At 44.5% G+C, this 25,258-nt stretch overlaps 1 protein-coding gene across 5 annotated transcripts in view; it reads right to left on the reverse strand.

Moving 5' to 3' along the window:
* Nucleotides 1-25,258, reverse strand: part of ATP7B (ATPase copper transporting beta) — a 535,606-nt gene that overhangs the window by 59,063 nt on the left and 451,285 nt on the right. For all 5 annotated transcript variants that reach the window (XM_078657262.1, XM_078657264.1, XM_078657263.1 and 2 more), the window contains 3 exons: nt 19,105-19,306; nt 11,120-11,269; nt 4,802-4,944 (listed from right to left, as the gene is read on the reverse strand). In XM_078657262.1, the coding sequence (XP_078513388.1) occupies nt 4,802-4,944; nt 11,120-11,269; nt 19,105-19,306 (495 nt within the window). The remainder of the gene's footprint in view (nt 1-4,801; nt 4,945-11,119; nt 11,270-19,104; nt 19,307-25,258) is intronic.

The raw sequence follows: 25,258 nt of genomic DNA on the forward strand, positions 1-25,258 counted from the left end.
GCAATTCTCGTGTTGGGCCTCTGCCATCTCCCTGGACCCCTCTCCCTTTCTCAGGGGAAGAATCAATTGCTGGGTGCCGCGGTGGTGTCTTCTCCACCCACTCCCATACCGCTTCAGGAAAGTCAAAGAAAAGGATTTTCTCTTGATAGAGGACCTTCAGGAGGGTCCGGACAAGAGCATATACTTGAGTCCCATGGCTTTCAAGTTTTGCTTGGCTTCCTAAAAGGACAGATGCTGCTGTTGCACCTTCAGAGTGTAGTCCGGGAAAATCATCACCGGAGACGACTGAAAAGTCAACTGGCTAGCCCTGCGAGCCACCCTACGTTCTCCATCCCTGTCATCATAGTTGAGTATGCTCACAATAAATGTTCTGGAACATGCACCGACCGGCGGTTTGGTGATCAGTGCTCTATGTGCCCATTCTACGATGAAGCAGCCCGAGACCTCCTCCTTGGGCACCCAGCTGTTCACCCAGTCCCACATGAATCTCATTGGAGCAGAGCCCTCTGCCCTCTCCAGTATGCACACTATGCAGAGATTATTCCTGTGGGACCTCCCCTCCCCATCCTTAGCACGTGCTTCCAGCTGCCTCACCAGACTTTGCAGGGTGGCCTAACACTCTCCATGCATTTTAAGGGTGTCTTCGACACCCTGCCTTCCACCTCGGTAACCTTGTGCGTGGTGGTGTGTAAGTCCAGTTGAATCAATGATGTCAACCCTAAGTTCCCCATCTTGCCTTCCATTGTAGCCTTGAGATCCTGAATGGTGAAGAGTATGGGCAAGGTCTGGGGGTCCCCCTCTGACACAGGAGCTCCTTCCTCTGCTCCTGCCCCCGCAGGGGCCTGCTGTTTGGTGTATTTATCTATCTTTTGCTGAGAGGCCATAATGGTTAGCTTGTCTTTCGCCATACCAGCGGTACCCAAAGGAGGTGTCTCTGGGACCTCAAGTTGTGAGTGTAGGACACCCCGTACAAGGGCGAGTATCACATTACCCCCAGATATCAGTTGGGGCTGCAAAAGCCCCCAGTAACATCCTCGGGCCCCTGCGTGGCAAAGCTATACTTCAGGGAAGATTTGTGGCCATCCAGAGGGAAGGAGAAGCACTGTAGGCGGTCAGTATGCCCCCGCACTGCAGACTCTGAGCTGGTCTTAGTGGGTCCCAATAGAATGTCCCATCCGGTGCCCCCGAGAAAGCACACCCTCCAGAAGCTGCTACTGCACAATGTCTGGGGAGGCGGATGGGAGGACGGCCCGTGTGGGTGACCCCAGCACCAACAAAGTTCAATCTTGTGCTCCCGGGATGACTCCACACCCCAGTTCCTCTGAGACAGTCCCAGCTGCCGCATGCAAACCCAGACTGGCATGTTTGTGATGGTGCAATGAATCACCATCGCAGCCCAGCCCGACCTGGGTCAGATGACCCTGGGGAGCAGCGGAGAAAGATGGATGAACTGCTCTTAAAGCGGAGCTCCTCACAGAGCGACCGCCATGCTTGCTGGCCAAGCCACTGGGCCTGGGCTACCCATTTTAAACATGACAGCTCAGCTTTCACAAGCATTCTCCACACAAGGAGATGTGGCTTAATGGCCACAGCCACTGGCCATGAAAATAGGGAAGCAGGTTTGAGTCGTAGCCTGGGCTAAGGCACTGTGATTCTAGGAAAATCACATAATCTCCCTGTGCATGAAAAAATATTTTGTGTATTATGGTTCTCATGTAAAGCGCTCTATAGCCTTTGGGCCAAAGTTTGCACAATATAAAACTGCAAAAAAAATCTCCTTCTAAAACATATTCATGTGCAGTTATTTTCAAGGGTTATACTCTGAAGTACAGAAATGATACTTGTTCATATTCGACCTTTCAGAGTTTTAAAATAAGTGATTTACCAAGCCAGAAACAGCTCTCTTGATCTTAATACATCCTTAATAGCTCCAGTGGGAGACCACCATGTTACCTGTTGAAATGTATTAATTTCCCCCTGCTTACAACTCTCTTCTGGTGTTTTATCCATTTCAGTTAATTATGAATGTCCAACCCAAATAAAGATAATTATCCACTGCATCAAGACCTATTCCACTTTCATTCAATTTGTATTGTTTTTGTCACACAGTTTCTTTAAATGGAACTATATTTTATGTACTGTGCAATAGTTAGCAGAGTGATTTATGGATTGTTGGAGACAAAGAGGGTTCAGGTCAAGAAGTATTGCGTCATCAACATAAGATATTGCTGTAATTAGGTTGCTGGTAATATACCTACCATCCTCTAAATATTCCCTCAGATTTGCCAGGTGCAAATGAAATGAAAGCGCAGCCTGCTTTACCCAGTTATAATGATTATTTTCCAAGGTATCTAACTACATGTGTAGCAAAATAAAATAATACTCAGTTCTCTATTTGGCCTTCCCCATTTAGCTTATTCCAAAACTGTCCCTTGGCAACTTTGCCAGGGGCTGTTTGAAAAATTGAGAAATGAACAATATAAAGGACAACCATTTTTTGACAGCGCTCTTGAGGATAGTAATAAATATATATGATAAATTTACCAATGATGCCCAACCTGTTCTAATAGCTTGTTGATTATCCACTCCAGCATATGCCTTGCGCTAATTTTGACAAACATCTTGCCTAGTATGCCTAACAAGGTAATTACACAAAGATTACATTTATATCAGTAATCATTTCTTGGGAATGGGGATATGTATTGTGTTTATACACAAGAAATATTTTAGACCAAATCTAGGGAGCTACGGTCATGTTGCTCCTTCTCTCCAGCCTTTCTCACTTAAAAGTTATGTTTTGAAGTTTTCTCCTTTAGGATTAAAGCCCTGAGTGTTTAACTTCCCATGACAAGCTGGGTTAGAAGACACTATTTCTATCATATCTGAATTTCACTACATTCAGAGGGGTTTGAAAGAGAAAAGCCTGACCCAAACTTCAGGAGGAAATTTATGGATCTTGTATGAATTGCTTAGCAAAAGATTCACCCAGCAAAAATGCATTGCTTTGGGATAGTACCACCCTTAGCGCATCTCCACTCAAAATTGTGACAACAGAAAAAGAAGCAGTAGTCTTCTTGTTTAGCCCTCTTGCCAGGTGCATTCCAATTTTGAGACATAAGGGAAAACTTGTCAACAATTTGGTTCATCATTATTATAGCTACTACCATAGTTTTGTGAGCTATCAGGGGGCCTGTCTAGATCAAAGGGAGGTAATAAACCTTCTAGTAAAGCAAACCATAAATTTAGAGCCATCTGGAGGCTTCCAAACTGTTAAATTGACATCAGTCAGGATTCCCTCGCTGGCAATGGCTGAAAACGTGCTTGTCTAGTGTGATCTGTTCAACGTAGTGAACTACTAAAGTGCACCAAGGCAAGACCAGTTCAACTCGGTGCTGGATCTGATACTACCTATCGCTTACTTTGAAACCCACACTTATCAGGGTATATCAGACTGCAATGCATCATCCTTATGTCACTGTTCAGTTTTAGGTAGTAGGCCCAGGGTGATACTGCTGTCATCCCCATTAAACTGTCATGTGTGGTGCCACAGCGATCTCCCATATTAACCTCGCTCTTCAAGATATACAGCATTATCCAATATTATCCCATAGCCACTCATTTGGAATAACAATTTAATCCAATGCCAAGTATAGTCAACTTGTTGGTGGACTGTATGAGGGTAAAGTCTTTAAGCAACTGTCATCTGTGTATCGGGGTGAACAAAGTTTGGCTGGTTAAAATTTCACACAGATAAACCTGAGTATCTCATATATTTTCTTTAAATGGGCTTTGTTCTTCCCAGTGTTATCTCTACACATCCAAAAGGGAGAAGGGCCTAAGGGACAGTTTACCGACCTCAACAGATTCAATCCCCAATTCCACTGCACTCAATACATAAAAATCTGGAGGTCACACTAAAAACCTTTGAGAAAAAGAAAGAGAAAAAGAGACAAAACTACCATAAGCCATCTATCTGAGACCATTACGAACCAATCAGATTTCCATCAACTGCCACACATGGCCAGTGTCATCATTTGGATATCCTTCTTTTCTCATCATTCAACCTCTTCAGCACAACAAGAGAGGATATGGTGTGAATTTCGCATTGGTCTCTGTGATATTTATATGAAATGACACAGAAAAAGACACCAGTAACCTGTAGTCCTACTGGATCCTCTGGTATGTCTGAAAGCTATCCACTAAATTATGTGAGGGAAAAAAGATTAAGTGCAGTGCAAGTGACGTGGTGATCTAAAAAGGATATGTGGGAGAAAAAGCTTTTATTCTAACAACTCTCACAAACCTAATAAAATAATTGCAGAAACCACCTTAACCAAATATGTCGCTGCTTGTGAAAAAGTGGTCAACTAGTTTCAGCCCTCAAGGGCTTGTAGCCCAGGCTTTCTTCAGGACCTTTTTTGACATAAAGCTACTGCATACGTGAAAACATATAATACAACATATAATTATGTGCTTGTCATATTACCTGCATATAGGCAGAGTGATTGTCACACCTGTCCTATATGAGGTATCAGCCTCACCTCACCTGGTAACCACTCAGGTGTGTGAGACCCCGCCCTCTTCGTCGATGCCTCGGGCTCCACCTTAGTGCGTGGGAGGCCCAGTGTTATGCCATCACAAAACTTTTGAAAGGACAGAGCTAGCAGTAACAAATAAAAAAAAACTGCTCCTTTGAATATTAAAATAATCTTCCAAAATCTTCTTGGAGAATGCACTCCTAGCAGATACATTTAAAAATAAACCCCAATAACAGCAGTAGGTTACAGAATGCATGAGTTACCTGTGTAGCAATTGCCTTCGCGGTTTTTCGGTTGTCTCCGGTTATTAGCGCCACATCAACTCCCATAGACTGCAGTGTATGAACAGCCAGTGCTGCCTCCTGTTTAACTGTGTCCGCAATAGCAATCATTCCACACAGAACACCTTCACAAGAAAGACTTCAGTTAGAAGTATGTGGTAAAGCAATCCGAAATATTAAAACTTTCTCCCACTACCTAATTTGTTAACATCATCCCCCAAAATCTAAGACAATATCAAGTTGCTTAGCATGCACTGCATCATTGACTCTACATAACACACAATGATATATTCCATGCAAGCTATATATCATGAACTTGGTATGGAACAGTGAAGCACTGACAAAAAGAGGGGTGATTGAGAATTATATGTTCCAAGTTGTTGGACTTGGACTGGGGTAGCAGAAACATTCCTTATTGGTGGTAGATGATGCCAACTTCTTGGAAGGACGTTTATTTCAGGTGGCCATGATGTAATGCTGTAGTGAACTCGACATGCAGGGTGTGAGTGCTTGAAACAAATGTCTGCCATGCCATGTTTAACAGATTCTATGAACCATTAGTAATAATGCAATGAAAGACTTCAAATAATGGGATGTCAGATGGTGCAGAATTATCAAGAAGAGAAAGAAGCTTGTTGTGTCATTCATAAATAGGACAATTTATGTTAGCAGGTTTGTTATGTTAGCGGGTTTATAAAGCGCAACAGCTGCCTCATCAAAGAGGCGTCCCGGCGCTGAACAGCAATGAGGTGACAAGATAGAAGGGGACCCCGGAGGACCTATGAAGAGGGGAAGAGGAAGGTTTTTATGGCTTTTCTGAATTCGAGGAGATTATTAAGCCCCTGAATGTGGGCCGGCAGCGAGTTCCAAAGGATAGCTGCTCTGTTCCGAAAGGAACGACCTCCGGCGCGAACCCTCCTGACTCGGGGGACCACCACCAGGTGTTGTCCCATGGAGTGCAGCTGGCCGGAGGGAAGATCAGTCAAGATGTTCGGTGATGTAAATTTCAGGACTTTAAAGGCTATACAGAGGGCCTTAAACTCGATTCGCCTATCCATTGGCAGCCAGTGGAGGAGGTGAATGGCGTGAGTCACTGAGCAGGATCTACGTAGACCGAGGAGAGATCTTGCGGCCGCATTCTGGACTCTCTGTAGCCTCTGTATTTCAGACTTACTACTAGAAGTCAATGCAGGAACTGCAATGTGGGTGTACAAAGAAAAACCAAAGGTGGTGATGGACGGAGCGTTGACAATACAAACACTCACCCCCTGTCAACTGATCTGGGTTTAATCCATCACCGTTCTTTAGCTCACTCCGCCACCCCAGTTCAGACATGGCCATATGCAAATCAGTCTGACCCTGTGCCTCATGGGAACAGTCCAGCCCGAACTGCCAAGCCATGTCTTCCCTGGACCGGAATCAAGCTTCCCAGGACCGGTTTCTGGCATTACAGCCTTCTTCAGCCGGGCTTGCTTGACTCCAGTGGCAAAGTGAGCAAGGGACTCACGTCTAACAAAGTCGCTATGTTGGAGGCACACAAAGCTGAATGTCAACAAGTTCTACAATCTCGTACAGAGTTCTTTAGAAGGCCACGGCTGACTCAACTCTCGTAATTGAACTGGGATACTATCGACTCTACCATGCTCAACTATGAGGATAGGTATTTTATGACCACCTTTTTTAATCCAAAATGGACCCTGGCTGCAGCATTCTAAATATGCTGTAGCTAGCACACATCATTTGATAATAGGCCAAGATAGACAAAGTTGCCAAAATTGAATCTTGACTGCACAAAAGCATTTACTACAGTGACTCACTGAGGAAAAGATGAGAAAAGGACAAGCCATCCGAGCAATTAAAGATTGCAGAAACATCAAAAAGTAATGTCAGTGCATTACATTTGTACTGAGCAAGATTCCCAACATCCACCCAGGTTGTCATGACCCTCAAAAACACCCATGCACTATGGAGTCACTGCACCCCTGCAGGACCTGATTAGTGGGTATCCAGACATATTACATGAATGGCAACCTTCAATTTTAATCTTAATCACCATTCATTAGTAGGCCAATACACCCTTCATGGCATGTATAATTGACACATGTTAAACTACTGCCTGCCTACCTGTGCAGTATACTTCTCTCCTGTACAGCACTCCATGGCTTAGTAGCTAGTTTCTTACTAGGTAAGGTTTGGTCATACACACTATTATTCACAAGAGCTGCTTGCATTACCATGTAATGCAAGATATTATAGTAGTCGGTGTACACCAATAGCAAGCGCAACCTTTAACACTGCACAAGTGGTCTGTCCACACACTAGCACTTGCCAGTGTTATTACAACAGCATCACATTGCATGTTCCCCATTAGGTGACCAATCCTTAACCTGTGGCCTGGCGATCCCTCGGTGTATGCATCGCCTACTCAGGGGGTCCGCGACTGATTAGAACAATAAATTATATTAACAGTTTATTTAAGGCTATAAAAATAAAGAAGCACAATTTAAGATTGAAAATTTTAAAAGTTTTCTAAGTGTGAAGAGTTTTGAAATTGGAGGCTAAAAATTAAGCTGATATCCTCAGACTGATTTGTGGGACCAGTGAAAGTACATCAAACAGAATATAATATGGATGATGCCTGGCCTCAATTGAAGTTAGAAAAGATTCAATTTTCCCCTTGAAATTAAAAGTTACATTTTTTACTTTAGTTTGTGAATTACATAAAACATTTCATCAGTTGTCTCTTTCAGCCGCGGGCCGTGGAGGGAGTTACGGTGGGGCAGGGAGGCGGGGAGGGGGAGAGCGGGGTGGAGGTACCTAAAACCTGGCTAATGGATAATTGCAGGTAAGTACACAATTTAATTAATAAAACGAAATTCGTAGCGCGCACTGCATCGCAAAATGCGTTGCTGTGCACGCTACGAATTTCGTTTTATTAATTAAATTGTGTACTTACCTGCAATTATCCATAAGCCAGATTTTAGGTACCTCCACCCCGCCCCTCCCCCTCCCCGCCTCCCTGCCCCACCGTAACTCCCTCCACGGCCCGCGGCTGGTCTCTTTGTTTGCTGAATGGTTGCGTCTGTATTTTTTGTGTACCGTTTTGCAGTTCAAATAATCCAATTTGCTGAGTCCATGGTCCCTGGCTTCAGTAATGACTCCGTGGGAGTCCACGGATTCCAGTAATAGTTATATGATGGTTCAACAAAGTCAAAAGGTTAAGAAACGATGTTCTAATCGATGGTGCACGGATATACCCTAGTTGACAGGTGGTGATTTGAAGATTGTTTATATACAACTATCAACCAAAATATCCGATAAATCGCAACTATGATGGTACATGAAGGTAACTGTCTACCTTCCAGGTATCACAGGATATCCCTTGACATGATTAGCGACTTCCTAAAGAGTGACAATCAATTTTCAGGAGCAGAGATACAACACAGCCATTTGCCTCTGCACCCTAGAGGCAGATTTGGATAGTGATTTGTTTGTTAAATAAATTTCAGCTTGGATCCATGTGTTCTAGGCAAATATCACCTTACCTGGTTTCTGGCTAAAACCAAGGAAGCCTTTTGTAGACCAGTTCTGGTAGATTCTTATATTGGTACTCATGACACTCACCCATAGATTTGGTATTCCACTCTAGTTTTAATACTGAAACAGTGTTTAAAGCCAATGGAGTGATATCCTTGACTGAATGAATCTATCTGTTTGGTAGATGGTAGGGGGTGAGAGGTGGGACTGCAGTTTCTGTTATTCTCATTAACGTAGTTTCTAGGCAGGAACTGTCCTTTTGTCTGTGCCTGATTAATGCTTCAGGAAGGCTGATGACAGCCAGATGCTGGGATTTCATTTAATTAGGCCTTGTTTTGGATACTCCAGCTTGGAGGCAGCCCCATTGGTACCTGCTGTGAGCGCCACCCCCTTGCACAAAGTGCAAGTGTATGAGGAGCAGCCAGATAATTACATTTGAAAAGGAACCAAGCTAAACCAGTTCTGAAATCTAGGGCAGTAGATATACATCCCCTATCTGAAAAATGCAAATCAAAGTAAAATCCAAACCACCCCACCTTGTTTAAGTTCCAATTTCTTTTTGATCAATGATGAAAGTACTCTGTAGAGTGCTTGAAAATCTGCTGTCTAACCAGGGCTGGTGTCTGCCTGGCAGCTGAAGTCTGAAGTTTGCACAACTTACTCTAGAAGCTGAAGGTTTACCTACATCCCACAATCCTACCTGACTGCCCATTGAGAGCAGGAGGATGATTGCCACTGCAGAACGATTTTCTTGGAGGAGAAGCTAATTATTTTGTCATCCTGAGAAACATCTAGAAGTTGCTGACTGCCCTGGGAGCGAAACCAGAGCTGACCCAGGATGTGGGTGGCCTCCTGTCTCCTAGTGCTGCTTCCACAGTGGATCATGTATAGAAATCAAGCAGAGGGGTCATCTAATGCTGTCTGACACCCCTGTAAAGCCCAAAGGCTTGGTGATGCTACTGCCGACCCCCCAACAAATCCCAAGGAGGCTCTGCCAACACTCCCAAAACCGAAGTCAATCCTGGCATTTAGGCCACAACTGCCCACAGTCAGCACCCATCAGATCTTGGCCTGGAAGCCCCCTTTGCCAGTATGACCCATTGGATCTTGGCCTGGAGGGCTCATCTGCCAGGATGGACGTCCACCACGCTGGCCTGTTGTGTTGCTCCTGGCCACAGATCCAGTCCCAAATGAATATCCACTGTGGCCCTGTCTAAGCTAAGATGCTGCTGAAAGCACTAGGATCTTTCTGACTTCGTTTGAGAGAGGATGCATTAGTAGCAGCTGGCAGCTGCAGGGCCCGTGTGATTAACTTCATTTTGTGTGCCCCAGACTCCAATTGTGGATTTTTTCCTAGTCATCGCCAGTTGAATGGAAGCAAGGCTGGACCACATGTCTAAACCGGATTTGAAGTTTTGTGTTCTCCCCATTATGGTCAATGTTAGGACCATATGTTAAAGAGGAGACTGTTCACCCATCAGAGTGGAGCCTTTGGGTCCTTCTGCTTCATGAAATTATCTAGGTCTCTTTTCTCAGTTGGATGACTTCGGCATCCAGGTCGCTCCTTCACCTTCCTAATACTGATTAAGACCCGCGTTTGAGTCATTCAGTGGCCCCCTGTCCCTTCCCAGGTGTTGGGTCAAAACTTCGACGCTCTTTCATTAAGCCTTGATCGTTTGGATATCTGTGCAGAGTGGCAATAGTAAGTTAACGAGTGGACCACTTCAAATGCTACATGTTACCTAGAAATTGTATACGGGACAGGCTTCGATGGTCTTTAATTTAGCCCTCCCCCAAAAATGAGTCTTAACTTTGTTTTTATTTACAACATTTCTTTAGAAATTTCTTATGCAATACCAACCAGTCTTATCTAAAACTAAAGCAGCACATTATTATAGGTGTTGTACATTTTGCTTCTTGCAGGAGTTGTGTAGTATGACATTGTGCAACTTTTGCTACACCTATGAAATAATTTCAGAGCAAACTGTTTTTTAACGAGGCTCTGCGCCTATCCTACACTTACATATTGTGCAAAACTGCGGCAGACATTTTGAGATGAAATAGACCGAAACATGACAGACATGAAGCATAATCAAACACCACAGGAGCAACAAAAGGGTGCTTGTTGAAAATTAATGAATTGATTAATTAATGAAACACTTGTTGGGGGCGCAACTGCCCAAGCGGCGTCCCCAGTGCTTAATTTGAGCCGGTTGTTTCTGGTGCTCGGCACCGGAACTTAATTGGTAATACCGGCATTTATAATAATCTGCCACATGATGGCGTTGTTTGTCAAATGTAGAGATGACCACAATACCAGCTGTATATTTATCCCATATACATTAAAAATAAAGAATACCTGCCGCCTAAACCACTCTTATAGTTTTGGGGGCCCTGGGACGGTTTGAATTGTCAGGCATATAGAACCAAGATGGCAAGTAGTTGTGCTGGTACTGTCATTGTCCGCACAGGCAGGGACAATGGGTGGTTTAAGTTGCAATGCCTCTTGAAGAGGGCTCCGGCACTTATGTTTTTACAAATTAAGCACTGCTGCGTCCCAGCGCCATATAGCACAGGTGGAAGACCAACAGCTAGATTAGGTAGAACAAAATAATCATATTTTCAGTTACACAAGTTGGAAATGTCAGATATGCAAATGATAAATTGATTCTGGCTGGTTACTCAAATTGACATCATTTTATTTTCTATTATCTCCCATATGCTAGTGCAAATCATGATTCAGTTGTAAGAGGTTGATATTACCATCTATAGCCACAAGGATGGCTGTTTGTCCTTTCATCTCATGGCCCGTCATTGCTTCGTCCACATCATTAGAGACCGTTAGCCCGTTACGCGTCATCCATTCCCGGTTCCCAATCAGTACAGAGAAGATTTTAGGGGCTGCAGCACCGGCTAAACAAACATAAAAAAAGAATTACACTTCATTTTCGTTTCAATTTTTAAATGATTCTGTTTATTTTCTTTACATGTTAACATTCATTAAATAATTTTCATGTGGTTAATATTCTTACTAAACATGATGAAACTCTGCTATATTCTGCATTAATTGCTTTGCTGAACCATGGTGTCTTCCTAAATTTTGATTCCCTAAACTCTTTGAGGAGAGGAAATTCAGGAGTAAATCAAGGATAAGTCACACCTAAGCACAGAGAAATCTTCGTTAATAAGGTTAAATAGTTCTGAACAGCATCAGCGTTAGCTAGACTTTTAACAAAAAGATTTTGCATATTAAAAAAGGAGAGTGTTTTCCGGATTTGTGACATCCTTCTATTTCAAAATACAGATCCTCACAGTGTCCACTAAAACCGTAGTTTATTCTGTATTCACTCTCCATTTCCTGTGACCTTGCAATTTCTTGTTGAGCTTATTGATGGTCTGTGTTATGCTCCTGTCTGCTTTGTGTTTCCGTGCTGTGGTGTCTGCAGTTAGTGCCAGGCCTACCAACTTTGAAAATAATTTTAGTGTGTGACAGAGGGTAAGTTCTTAAAGCGACGGGGCTAGAGTGGGGGCAGGGCTTTGAGTCTATTACCACCTAACCAGGCTTATAGGCCAACATATTCTGAGGGTGTACAGGAATCAGTCTGGCACAATACCAACATTTATGTTGTCCAATAAACGCACAGTTCCTACTGAGAAAGTAGAAGCTGTGCGACACAGTCTTCCAGAAAGGTGATGCATGAGCCATATTTTCCTTCACTGTCTTCAGGAAAGCCAAATAATCTAATGTTACCATTCCTGTTTCTGTCTTCAAGTTCAGCAATGTCATGTTGCATGAATAGAGATAGCCTGTGCAACAAGCTGTGGTCTTATTTAGTGGAGAGAGACTTGTCTTCAAGGACGCTGATGCATTCTGCTACAGACAGTTTGTCGGTTATTTGTTTTATGTCAGACCTCATACCAGCCACAGCTTTGTTGCAAAATGTCTATGCTGATTTTGTCATTTGAGCCAGTTATAGTGCATCCAAAAGCTTTTTTTAAATGGTGTCCATTCTTTCTTTCAGTTCTGTTTTGCCTTTGATGGGAGAATCTGGGGCAGGACCTTCTGATTTGGTCCGTTCCGGGCCTGGCTTGCTGTCAAGTTCAGGCTGCTCACCCACGCACACAAAGCACTCCACAACATGGGCCCGAATACCTCAACAACCGCCTCTCGTTCCACACCCACACCCGCCAGCTCCGCTCCACCAGCCTTGCCCTCCCCACCGTCCCACGGATTCGCAGAACCACCATCGGAGGAAGATCGTTCTCCTACCTGGCAGCCAAGACATGGAACTCCCTCCCCGCACACCTATGACTGACCCAGGACCATCTCACCTTCAGGAGACACCTCAAGACCTGGCTGCAGTGGGCAACTTCTATTGAGTGGGCCCAGATCTTTGTCAAACAGGGAAGCAACAATCAGGGTATTATCTACTTGTTCTAACTTGCACCTTACTTGTACCTTATCACTATACTTTGTTTCTACTCCCAGATCCACTATCTTTGTAGAGGTTGAAGAAGAAGAGGAAAAGGCGAAAAAAGAGATAGATCATGTCCACCCTTCATGCAACCTTCCATGATTATGCAGAATCTGTCCATGGAAAACCTTGATACTCGAAAGATTAGAGGGAGATCTATCCATCATCAGCCCTGCCTCTAACAAGGTATTATTTGTTTCTTCTCCCATATTCTCCTGAACAACCTGGTCTGACTGGTTTGTATTCTCCCATTCAGCTCCCAATCCTCCACCTTCATTTTAGCCTGTTTCATTATAGCCTCCTATCCTCAGACTTGTCTTAATCCCCCCAATGTGGGCACTTCCCTCATAAGTGAGAAGGAAGGAGGAAGATTTTCATCCTGGCAGTCTAATTCTTGACCACCATAGGGCCCAACAGCCTGGAACTCTTTCCTTTTTTGGGACAAAATAACATAATCAAATTCTTCAGCAGCCTCAGAAAACCTCAAATTTTTGGGTTTACGTTTTGTAATACGCCTGTATTTTTCTTTTTTACCTTCCATGCTTTTACTCAAATACACTTAGATTGAATGGCTCCCTCCCCTGGGGGATCAAGGACTGTTTCAACCTTAAGACTGTTTAATAAAAGAGGGAACAGTTGTACAGGCTGGATCCCTCAAACTACTGGAGTTTCCATTTTAAAAAATTGGATAAATAGAAAGTGTCAAACCCTTCATATTTTCACTTACAGCACATGTCAGGGAATCACCCAAATACGGCTGATTAAGGGGGGCGGTACAACACACATTATTTACTGCTTTAAAACCCCCAGCCCGCCCGCTGGAGGGGGCTTCCAAGCCACCGGAAAGTCCCACTTTGTCTCCAATTTCCCTTACCACTATTTCAGTCTGAGTAGCCTGAGTGTTCAAATTAATACCTGTTCCCGCCTGTTCTAAGAGAGTACCGGCAGAAGTAAGAAGCTGCACACCCACCAAGATCGGGGACAATACATCCAACACATGATCAGAGTTTACAGTACATTTTTCTAACAAAGGTAGAATTGGTGAGAGAATACTCTCTAATGCACTTAATATATCAGAATATTTCCTCCCTCCCCGGTTCGCATTTACATCCTCATTCATTAGTTGCCGTATATAGTGTGCCCCTTTATTTAGGGATGCCTTGGAATTCGATAGCCCCAATGATTGAGAGAGAAAAACACTTGTAGGAGTACTGCTATACAAAACTGGCATTCATGGGCAACTAGCAGGACAGTCCGTTGACAATCTCGCAGCTGGATCTCCAGCAGTCGGTGAAATTAAATTAGCATCCATTATTTGATTTTTCCCCATGGGTATCGCAAAATCCGGTACTGTGATATCCTCTAAGTCCCCTGAGTCAAAACTACATTCAACCCCACAGTATTCATTCTGGGGCATCTCAGGCAACTCCCTGAATGGATTCCATTCCGATTTTGACTGTGGCACATTTGCAGTGTCAGATATTACCACCGAGCTCACTGGCTTCAGAGAAACCAAAGATTCAAGTAACGGCTTTTGAAAAAAGCCATAGTATCTTCCATGTCCGTTTCCATGTCTTCAACCAATATGTTGGACGGGCATTGTTCACTAGGCTCGAGTGGTTGATTTAAAACAGAAGGTTCCACCAGGTTCTGCACAGTAAGATTGCTCTGGTCCGGTACTAACAATTGTGAGATAGTCTAATCTGTGCCCAACTCATCCCCATTAACCTCTCCAGGGAGTACTTTCTCTTTATTAGACCATAACGTTTTGCTCTTCAAATCCTTGGTGAACATGGCAAATACTGTTGGATGAGATTTCAGAAGGCACAGATGGTTTTGGGGCTTTTTTTCCTTGATCGTTTTAAAATGTTTAGGTGAACTAGAGCAATCAGATGTAGTTACAATCAAACTAGAAAGGGGCTCTAATCCTGGCCCTGCACGCGTAATTAGCCAACCAGCTCTAGCAGGCATCCTTCGTCTATGCAGACTATTCTTAATCTAGGTCTCACTCCACAGAGTCTAAAGTTCTGAATCCACGGCTGCGGCTATAGGCTTTAGCTGCAGCTAAAGCTGTAACCATTAAGAGCTGTTGAAATTACTGAGTCAAGCCTGCCTTAAAGTGGAGCGCTGAGGTTCAGGGGCAGTGGGAGGCTGTGGGACAGTGAGACAGTGGATCAAGCGAGAGCACACCAGGCTACCCACAAGCTGCACCCAGCCCTAGCTAGACCGCCTCAGCGGGAGCCCGGGGTCACACTCTGCACAGTGTCTACCACCGACGTGCTCAGCCCCACGCTCCTTACCTCGCCTTCCCCTGCAAATCCTTGATAGACTTGGAAGGATTAAGACTAGGCTAGATTCGCCTCTACCAAATCGGGCCAAAACAACCAGAGGCAAGCCCCAATGGATTTGCACAAAGTACAGTTTAGCCGGTAACCAATACTCCGGTACTCTAATTCCGGCTACTCACACGTACTCGTAGCACTTTCCTGTTTATCAACAACATCTCCCAAATGACCGGCATACGCCCACTGCTGCAAACCGCTGCTGCGCGATCCCCCACAACCTTCCCATCCCAGACCTAGGCTGGAATCAGTAGCTCACGGCGGTCCTAACCAGCCATCATGTAACTAGGACAGCAGCCACTGCAACTAGATCCTCCTGGCCTTTGTGGCCGGTCATGGCCTGGGCTCACAATGATGGCAACGATCACCAACTGCGTCGGCTCTAGGCCACCAGGCTCCTCGGATACAACCTGATAGCCTGGCAGCTGCGCTCAACAACTCTCTGCAAAAGAAGTAGCATACTGCATTACTCCTTTCCCAAACCAAGGAGAGAGGGGAAGAGCTTCAGAGTAGTGGCAGGGGCAGTGAATCTGGGGCAGTGGTCTTAGAGAGAATCCCAGCAGCAAGCAAAACAGGAAGCAAGGCAAAGCAGCCAGGCCAACAACAGGACACAAAGAACAAATTAAAAGCCAAAAACAAATAAGGCAAAGGCATCAACCTGCACTGCCTTGGTAGTCTCTCTACATCCTTGTCAGGTTTGGTGCACGGTCTCTCTCTCCTGTCTCCTCCAACTGCCTGGATCTATGCAGGCTGGGACAGCAAAAGGAGAGGTGGTAGACAACTCAGGCAGTTGTAGCAAAGAAAAAAAGGCACAAGCAATGATTTAGCGGAGGGTAGCTTGCTGTGTCCTGTGAGCCTTTCCTAGATGAATACGAGCCGTACCGGGCTCCAACCAGGCTGCCTCTGCAGGACCTGCAGGGCCTTCTGGAGCATACGCTCTACTGTGGCCAGAACACTCAAGCCTCAAGCCTTCTGAGCCGTTGCTGCCCCTCTACCCCGCAGGCCCGGTGTGGCAATCAATATAGCAGCGCCTGCTCTGTGACAGCGCAACCTTTCCCTCAAGTATTGCGTGGGGTTGCTTGCTGGCTTGACGGTCGGCGGTTGTGGCCCCCTGCAGCTCAGCTCAACTCCTCTGAGGCGCGGCTCCTCGGCTTCTCGCTCGCTCCCCGATCTGCTTCTGGGTGTGCCACGTCTTCTTCACTAAGCCAAGTGTTTGATAATTACCAATTTGTCTTTTTTTCTATATCTGGTTCTTCCTTGAATCAATAGAAGTGAACTCTGGTTAAGATGTCCAGGTGGACGTTTTGTTCTTGAAACACTCCAGAGCAATTCCAGTGTTATCTGAGGCCTTTAATTAAGTGCAGCTAGTATGCTATGTCTGCTTTTATAAACCTATATCAGCAAGTTGTTTTGTTAAGGGTGGTTTCCACAGCCATCTATTTCATCTTGTATTGTATGGTAGTTCCATTCATGGGTTGTTAGACACTCTGCTGTTTCATCTTTTTCAACATACTGCCCAGTAGATTTTGTTTCCATTGATTGACTTGGGTTTCAAGTTTTAGGCTGTGATGATCGAGTTCTGAAATGAATTTGGAGACATTTTGTTTCAGTGAAGTCATGTCCTTCCTGAATTCGAAGATTAGAAGTTAAATGTCCCATTTGGTTGCTGGTGCATGTGGGTCACACATGATGACAGAGGGGGTTGATTTGTTTTCTATTTCGATGGGGATCTTTAGCACCCCCATCTTGTTAAAGAAAACCGTGTGCAAAAGCGTTCCTATGGATGGTGTTTATTTGAGGCCTTGGTGGGTACACAAGTGGAGAGACTATAGTCTTGTGCCAGTGAGTCTTTGACATTTACGGGTGTTTCTAGGTTATGCAGCAACATTTTGTGGGCAGCGTATCTTCAAGGTGAGTAGATTTTCTCACTAATGCCATTGCAGTCAGGATCATGATTTCTTTTTCTGAAATTCTAGTGTTTCAGCTTTCTCAATGTTTTTGTGTCTTTGTACCCCTTGTGAGCTACTTATAGTCTTTCGTCAGGTCTTAAACTCCTTCTATGGATGAAGCCCAGTTGCCCTGGCGACCCGCCTGGTTAATTTTACATTGGAAGAGCCTTATTCTGTACTTTCAATATATGGGATTCTTTAGCATTTTATCTGGACCTTCCCTGCTGCATGTGCCTCTCAGGCCCCCTCCATGGGCTCCCCACAGGTTGCAGTCCTTATCTCTAGTGCACTCAGCTCGCTCACTGAGACATCTTGGACATGCTCTGTTGAATTTCATTGTGCCTTAACTGCTCAATTGGGCCCGGCATCTCCAATGTTCAGGGCAAGCCACATGTTGGCCAGTCATTGTTGTGCAGCCTCTTTGCTTTGCTCACTGACCTTACAGATGGAGCTGCCGACTTTGAAGCTGGGGAACCATTATGCGTCTGAGATGGCCTTAGGTAACCGGGGGGGTGAGTGCTGCCGACTCTTGCGGCCGCAACACCTGCAGGTAAGAGCTTTGGGAGGGTGGGTGCCGCCCCCCTCTCCGTCCCACCTCCTAGCTACGCCACTGGTTCCTTGTCATTTTAAGATTCTGAGAGCTCAGCGGAGACACAGCAGTAGGCTCTCCGCAAAGGCCACACTACCTGTTATGCCTCATTTCTAAGTTAAACCTTGACTTAAAACTAATATGTTTCTCTCTCCTTCCTTTCTCTCGAATGCCCCTCTGATTACCCTCTATCCTCTTAATGTCTTATTCTCTCTGAGTATAGCCTGCCCCAAGCCGCACGCCTCCCTGTCTATTCTCTATTACTGTATTTCTGCAATTTCCCCACAGCTAACCTCAGAGACCACCTGCTCTTCCTTGAAACTACATTACTGGAACCTAATTATACCTAGTCTGCGCTCGCTTATTCATTCATCCGACCAACCATTGCATGAACTCACCACATACCCCCTCTAATGATCACTTCTAACACATATTAATGTAATTTACTACAAAGAAACTGGAGTAAATGCTGGAATGTATCCTTGATAGCACACGACTAATCGCCACAAACACAAATAACCGATACCAATCAAAAACTAACAATAATCACCGGTATAATCACTAACCTTGGATTACAGAGTAGCATGTTACCCACCATAAAGCATCCCAATGCCTTGTATGGCGTGGTAAGCACTATATAAATGCAAGTATAAAACTATACAATAAAATGAAGGTATCTAACGTTTCTAGTAATTACCTCACCTAGGAGACATTTATATTTACCATGTGCCATACATTCCTCACTTTCTTATGCCCTACTTTGAATCTGGGCCTTAGTCATTTAAAATTCAGGGGCATATTACCAAACATAAGCGAAAAATATCACTAAGCTTGGTTAGCGGCTATATTTATATCGCCGTGCTTCGCCTATTTGTATCGCTTAGGAGCCTTGCTATTATCAAGGTTTATCTCCTAAGCGATAAAAATCGGCCGAAATGCATGAATATCGCTGAAAACTCCGCGATATTCATGCATTACCAAGCAAATGCTCTTAGCCATGTTATCCACCTACCATTGGATAACATGGCTAAGAACTGCTCTGGGCAGGCGTTAGCTTTTGGAGATAATCGCGCTTAGCGCGATTATTTCCAAAAGTTGGTAATAGGAGTTAGCGATGTTAGTGACTGTTTCCAGTCGCTAACATCTTGGCACGCCCACTTTGCATGTCATTAGCGATATATATCGCTGACATGCAAAGTTGGCCCCCAGAAGCTCGCTATCTCCTACTAGCTGTCGCTAACTGGTGTTAGCGACAGCTACGTAATAGGGCGATTAAATTATCCCTGCTTTAGCGGGAAAAATTCCCGCTAAAGTGGCGATAAGGCCCTTGGTAATATGCCCCTCAGACCGTGGAATAGAATGCTCATTACTGTAATATAAAGTAAGGTAATACCTTCTGAATCCGATATAATGAGAAGAGAGCTCCGCCCTTGGGACGCACCGGAGGTCACACTGCTGATGTAGGCATTCTGTTCATTCAAGCTCTCTTCGCTCCCTCGCAGCACACCTTCAATGTTCTGGACTTTGCAGCTGATGCCACAACCGGGTACTGCCTGAAAATCGGTGCAGTATCCTAAAGTGTCCGTACCAAGTTCCTGTAAAAATAAAGCAAATGTTAGCAAATCTTCCAAATTTATAGACAAATTGCTGTGTTTGCTTCAACACCACCACTCCAAAGTACCCTTTCAAGTCCATGTATCTGTGCTGAACTCTGCCAGCCAAACAGAAAACTGTGGGCACAACTTTTGGTAGCTAGCGATACAGAACACCGCCCATTTCATATATACTTAGCCCTTATGCAAAAAAAAAGGGCAGATCAATTTGTACCATTGTTACAGTTTTCTAATATGAAGAGAAGCAATTAACATTTACACCATACAACAAACTGATTTCAGACAAATGGCCGGATTACGATCTTTGCGGATGGAATATTCCACCACAAACGTGATGGTTTTCCGCCCACCGTATTACAAGTTCAATAGGATACAATGGAATTGTAATTTGGTGGACAGGATATCCGTCACGTTTGTGAAGGAGTAACCCTGTCCATCAAACTCGTAATCATGCCCTATACCATGCGTATTTACATAATATGAAATGGGGAGAATAAGTGCAGTCCATTTTTGAAATGGTCAAGATGGGTCTCAGGTTGAGACAAAGCTAGTCTGTCTCCTTTTGTAATGCACAGGTGGGAATAGTGGGCAAAACCAATTTCCTCTATTTTTCTGAAAAAGATATTACTAGGTTTTCACTGTAATGATCTATATCACACATTTAAAATGAAATATAAGCTACACCTTTGGCTTATATGTTTATCAATAATTTCAAAATAATTTTCAGTGTTTTTGCCCACATGCAAAAATCTTTCTGAGACATTAACTCAAGCACAAACAGTTTAACATTAAACGCAAGCAGTAAAAATAGTGCAAACTCATCTGCCTTTTTAAGGTTTTCCTACAAAGAACTAGAATTCATTGAAAAAAGTACAAGAATTTTAGTCCGAGAGTGGTCTTTGGGTCAGCCCTTTCAGCTCTTGTTTTTCATGTGTTTTTGCTGCTGGTTGGTTTTTTGGGGGAGTTCGGGGGTGGGTTGGGGGGGGCGTAGTGAACTCTCCATCGAGCTCATGACATTTCGTGGATGGTTAGAATATCCTATTTGTGTTCCTATTCTGTTTGAGTGCCAGGGTATAAAATAGTTTGTGCAGTTGTGACAGACGTGGTGAAACAGCCCTGGCTTCTTTGCTTGATGCTGTTTTACCACCATCACCACCACTCTCTCCCCTGCCAAAGCTCCCCACCATTCCAAAGCCACCCCTGATGTTGCTGCAGCCCGGCACTGCTTTCCAAGCAGAGCGCCTTGCTCGAGTACCATGACGTGGCTGCCACGGAGGCCAAAAGCTCGTTCTCTATTGGTGTGTAGTTTACATTAGAGGAATAACCCTTTGGTGACCCAAACAACCAAATAATCATTCACTTTTTGATGATGTGCTCCAACACTCTTGTTTGCTACATGTTTCCCTCACTCACACCTGCCCTCTCTCACTAACTCTCCTGTTAGTTGACATGACCAGACCTCTCCTATTACAGTGAAACAGTAAAATCAGCAACTACAATAAAAATTCAGTTTTCTAACATTATATCTGTGAATACTTATTTTTAAAAATCTTGTTTGACATGATCAAAAGATGGTTCAGGGTTCCTTTCTTGATTGTGCTAACACTTATGCCTCCAAAATGAAGATGGAGGGTCACTATGTCGCATTTTTATAATTGTCCTGCACACATATTTACTCCATGATAGTGACCTGCAATATATCATTTAGTGAAGTATTTCTAGAGTTAGAATAGCTATACATCCCTACAAAATGCTTGCCTTGCACATACACACTCTATCTTGTGACACGCAGCCTAAAATGAAGAATGATTTCAAACAGCCTAGAGTCACCCAGCTAGTCTGTCACAATCCAGTAAATGGATATTTTGCTAAAAACCTGCTGGCACTCATTCCTTGACGGTTTGAGTCATCTATGTTTCAATATAGTTGCAGACATTTTTATACACTTAAAAAAACCCTCCCGGTCTCTTACAATATCATAAAGTGTGTTGTATTAGCCACAATTTACCCAGGCTCAGTTTGGTCCACTATTACCCCATGTATGGGAAACTGCTGAGTTCACACTTTTGCCCCCAGTTCCTGTGTTTGAGCCCCTGACACGCACTGCATCCAGAATTATGCCACACCCTTAGTATATTGTAATTGTGATTGTATTTAAGTAGCGCCTACTATTCCTGACACAGGATATTCCATCATCCCAGATTATTTGCGACTCCATAGCTAATTTTTTTGAACAAAAAATTCACAATCTCACTAAGGAGTTCCCTCCAGCTGAGCAAACTGACCCTAAAGAAATGGTTAGGACTAATGCTAATACGGCTTGTTTGAAGGCTTTCTCCCCGATTAGTTTGGAGGATACTCGCCAGGCCATATCTCTAATTAAGTCAGGATCTCCATTTGGTCTGAGTCCCCCGGTTCTGTTAAAAGCCATGACAGAGGAGGTAAATCCCATGATCAACGCCATCATTAACTCTTCACTCCTGTCGGGTGAAATTCCAGCACAATGGAAAATCGCAGCGGTAAGACCCATCCAGAAGAAGTCACTATCGGACCCTACGACCCTGTCCAACTTGCGCCCCATCTCACTCCTTCCAGCTCTCTGTAAAGTAGCGGAAACATTTGTAAACAGACAGCTTACGGCATTTCTAGAAGGGAATAACATACTTCATCCTAATCAAGCGGGCTTTAGAGCCCAGCATTCTACGGAGTCTGCCCTTCTGTTTACTACGGAAACCATACAAGCTGCCATTGATCAGGGCAAGAAGGCCGTCCTGATCCTTTTGAATCTATCGGCGGCGTTTGATACGGTGTCCCATGCTATTCTTTTGGACCGCCTGGCAAGTGCGGGCATAGCAGGAACCTCATTAGAGTTGTTTAAGAATTTTTAAAGCATATGCGTCAAGTAATCACGTTGGGGCATTTCTGCTCAGAGGAAAAGGCACTGATGACAGGGGTACCACAGGGCTCAAGTTTGAGCCCTACGCTTTTCAATCTTTACATGGTCCCCCTGATCAAGTTAATCTCTTCCTTTGACATCAGCACTATTGCTTATGCTGATGACACGCAGTTGGTCTTAGTCCTGGATAAGGACGTGACGAATGCAGAACAAAACCTCAAAAACTGTCTAGCAGCAACATTTACCTGGATGCAAAATAACCATCTGAAGTGCAAATCTGCTAAAACGGAAATCCTGCCTTTCGGACTTAATAACGCTTTCGCCCCTCAGAAATGGTGGCCAGAGGAAGCTGAAGCACAGCCGAGCACAATTAGTACAGCACGAAATTTAGGAAGCAAATTTGATGATTCCCTATCTTTCAAACAGCAAGTAGGGGCGGTAGCAGGATCCTGTTTCAATATCATAAAGGGGCTAAGGAAATTTTTTGATTTGCTTCCCCTGGCAGCCAGGCGCACGGTGGCAGTTGCATTAATTACATCTAGACTAGATTATTGTAATAGCCTGTATGCAGGATCGGACAAATCGGCCCTTCACAGGCTTCAGATGGTCCAGCACGCGGCCGCTCGCCTGGTACTTAGTTGGCCCAGAAAGTCTTTGGCCTCTGCTGCACTGGATGCCCTTCACTGGCTCCCTATCCATAAACGCATTCTGTTTAAGGTATTAACTATTACCTATGGGGCTTTTCACTTGCAGGGCCCGATATATCTCCACAAAGGTTTTACGAGATATTATCCTCCCTGAAATCTTAGGTCCGCCTCAGCCAACCCGCTCACTGTCCCCAAATTCAGACTTCCCACGAAGGGAGGAAAATCCCTGGCAGTGATTGGCGCGAGGGCGTGGAATAAACTACCCGACCAGTTGCGCCAGTTCACAACTGAACAAGGTTTCAGGAAAGCCCTTAAAACCTGGATTTACAGCCTGTCGGAACCAGCATGTAAAGCACTAGTGGAAATCCTAATTCCCTAGGTGGACAGTACAGCTGCGGATCATCAACTCAGCTGGGTGAGTCTAAGCGCCAAGATGCTCCTTGGAGTGATAGTGCGCTATACGAATGACGCCTCACTTCACTTCACTTCACTTCACTTCACAATGCCTGATGTTGCGTAGAAGCGGTTTTCGGCCAGCAGAACAATACTCCGGAACCAAAAATGATTAGTGGTGAATTAGTATAGGAAAATATGAAATTAATTTGACAGGTGGACATGTTAGTCTGTTAGTTGGATTGAAGAGGGTAGAGGAGAGATAGAAGGAAGCGTCTAGAAAGCGTTTATTTGGAGATCATAGCAGTAGGAGGAGGTTTGGTAGGAGTAAAGGAGAAATAAAAATCCCCTCTCACCTGCCTCTGTAAATCAGTATCGTGAACAATGGTTTAAGCCTGGTTTCTTATTTCAAACAAATACATGAGCTGGCTGGGGGCAGCAGACAACAGAGCATCTATCTGTTGAATGAACCGTGCCTCACAGCAGCAGGCTCTCTAGTTAGGGCTAGCTCTGTGGTGCAAACACTGTGGCGCTCATAAAGGAGCAGGTGAAGTGCAGCACGGTTCCTCTCTGCATAGATTATTTTATCGAAGAGATCAGGTGAAGAGGGCATTTAATGCTCAGGGTTTTAAACAAAGTGTCCCTGCTACTGGGAGAGTGCCGTGTTCCAAAGACCGAAGATCTCATACTTGGACGCAAAGACCTTGGCGTACAAACTTAAAAGCCTTTTTCAAACAATGAAACAAGACAGGTTAGTTAATTAATATAGTAGATATCAGTTTGGTGTGCCTCTAGTTAAGAATCTGAAATGCAAGCTCAAGGCATGAGGGTGATTCGAATAGGTGTTACAACCATTGCGTTAAAGTGCCAATTAGATGGTCCAATGTATGGTCTGTACCTTACTGTGTACCAGATTCAATATGCTGCTCAATGAATTGTCAAGACGCAAGGTCATGATATATAGGCCCTTATTAACAAACATTTTACATCGGTTTTTGCGTCACAAAAGTGTGTTTAAAAAAAAAAGAAAAGTTTTCTTTTCATTTTTTAAAAGCAGGCAGTGGTTCTTGGGATTACTACCTGCTCTTAAAAAACGTCTTTCGCTACCATTCCCAAAGGGAAAGGGGCCCCTTCGGGGCGCCTTCCCATCTGCAAGTAGGTTACCATCAGATTTAATCTGATGGTAAACTGTGAATGTTTTGCGACCGGTATTTGGTCGACAAACATTCATACATACCAATGCTATACGCTATTAGGAAGGGATACCCTAAACAACACTCCTCTTCAGTGGCGGCTGGTGACATTTGAAAGTGGCGAGGCGTAAAAGTTGTGGACGGCGCACTGTGGCGAGCAAGCGCAGCCAGCAAGCATGAACGCATCAAGGGTGGTTCGGGCGGATTCTTCCCCCGAGAAAATTTTGAAAAAAGAGCGGCCAAATGGTGCATTTTGAAGGTTATCATTGGCAATCACTCCCCCTTGGAATCCCAGGGCAGGTGGGGAATGGGAAAATGTAGAGGCATGGGCCAGCAGGTCGCCTGCAATGGTACATTCTCTGGGACCAGCAGAGTACCTTCTACTGCCGTCGCACCACCAGCACACGGGGGCAAGGAGACTGCTCCAAGGCACCAGTGAGGCCCCGCCAGTAACACCACCTACCTCTCCATTCCGGTTTCCCATGGTTGTGTGCAACCCGCATTCTCAGCCCACAGATAACAAACAGCCTGCTGATCCTGAAAGCCTCTGGTGACCTCCCAACATACTCCTGTCAACCAGTACCATCGGTGCCCTTAACACAACTGACGTACACTGTTGTGCTTCAGAGACTGAAAGGAGTAAGCCAGACATATATTTGGGCACTTTACTAATACATACTCTCACAATGTCACGTGACCCCTGCTGGCTGGTATGCACCTCGCATTTCTTCACATGACCCTTCTCCTGATGCCTGGGGACAGACATTAAACGGACTCAAAATAACCTCACATATTCAGCAAAAAG

This window comes from Lissotriton helveticus, chromosome 8, assembly GCF_964261635.1.
Source record: "Lissotriton helveticus chromosome 8, aLisHel1.1, whole genome shotgun sequence".
NCBI lineage: Eukaryota > Metazoa > Chordata > Amphibia > Caudata > Salamandridae > Lissotriton > Lissotriton helveticus.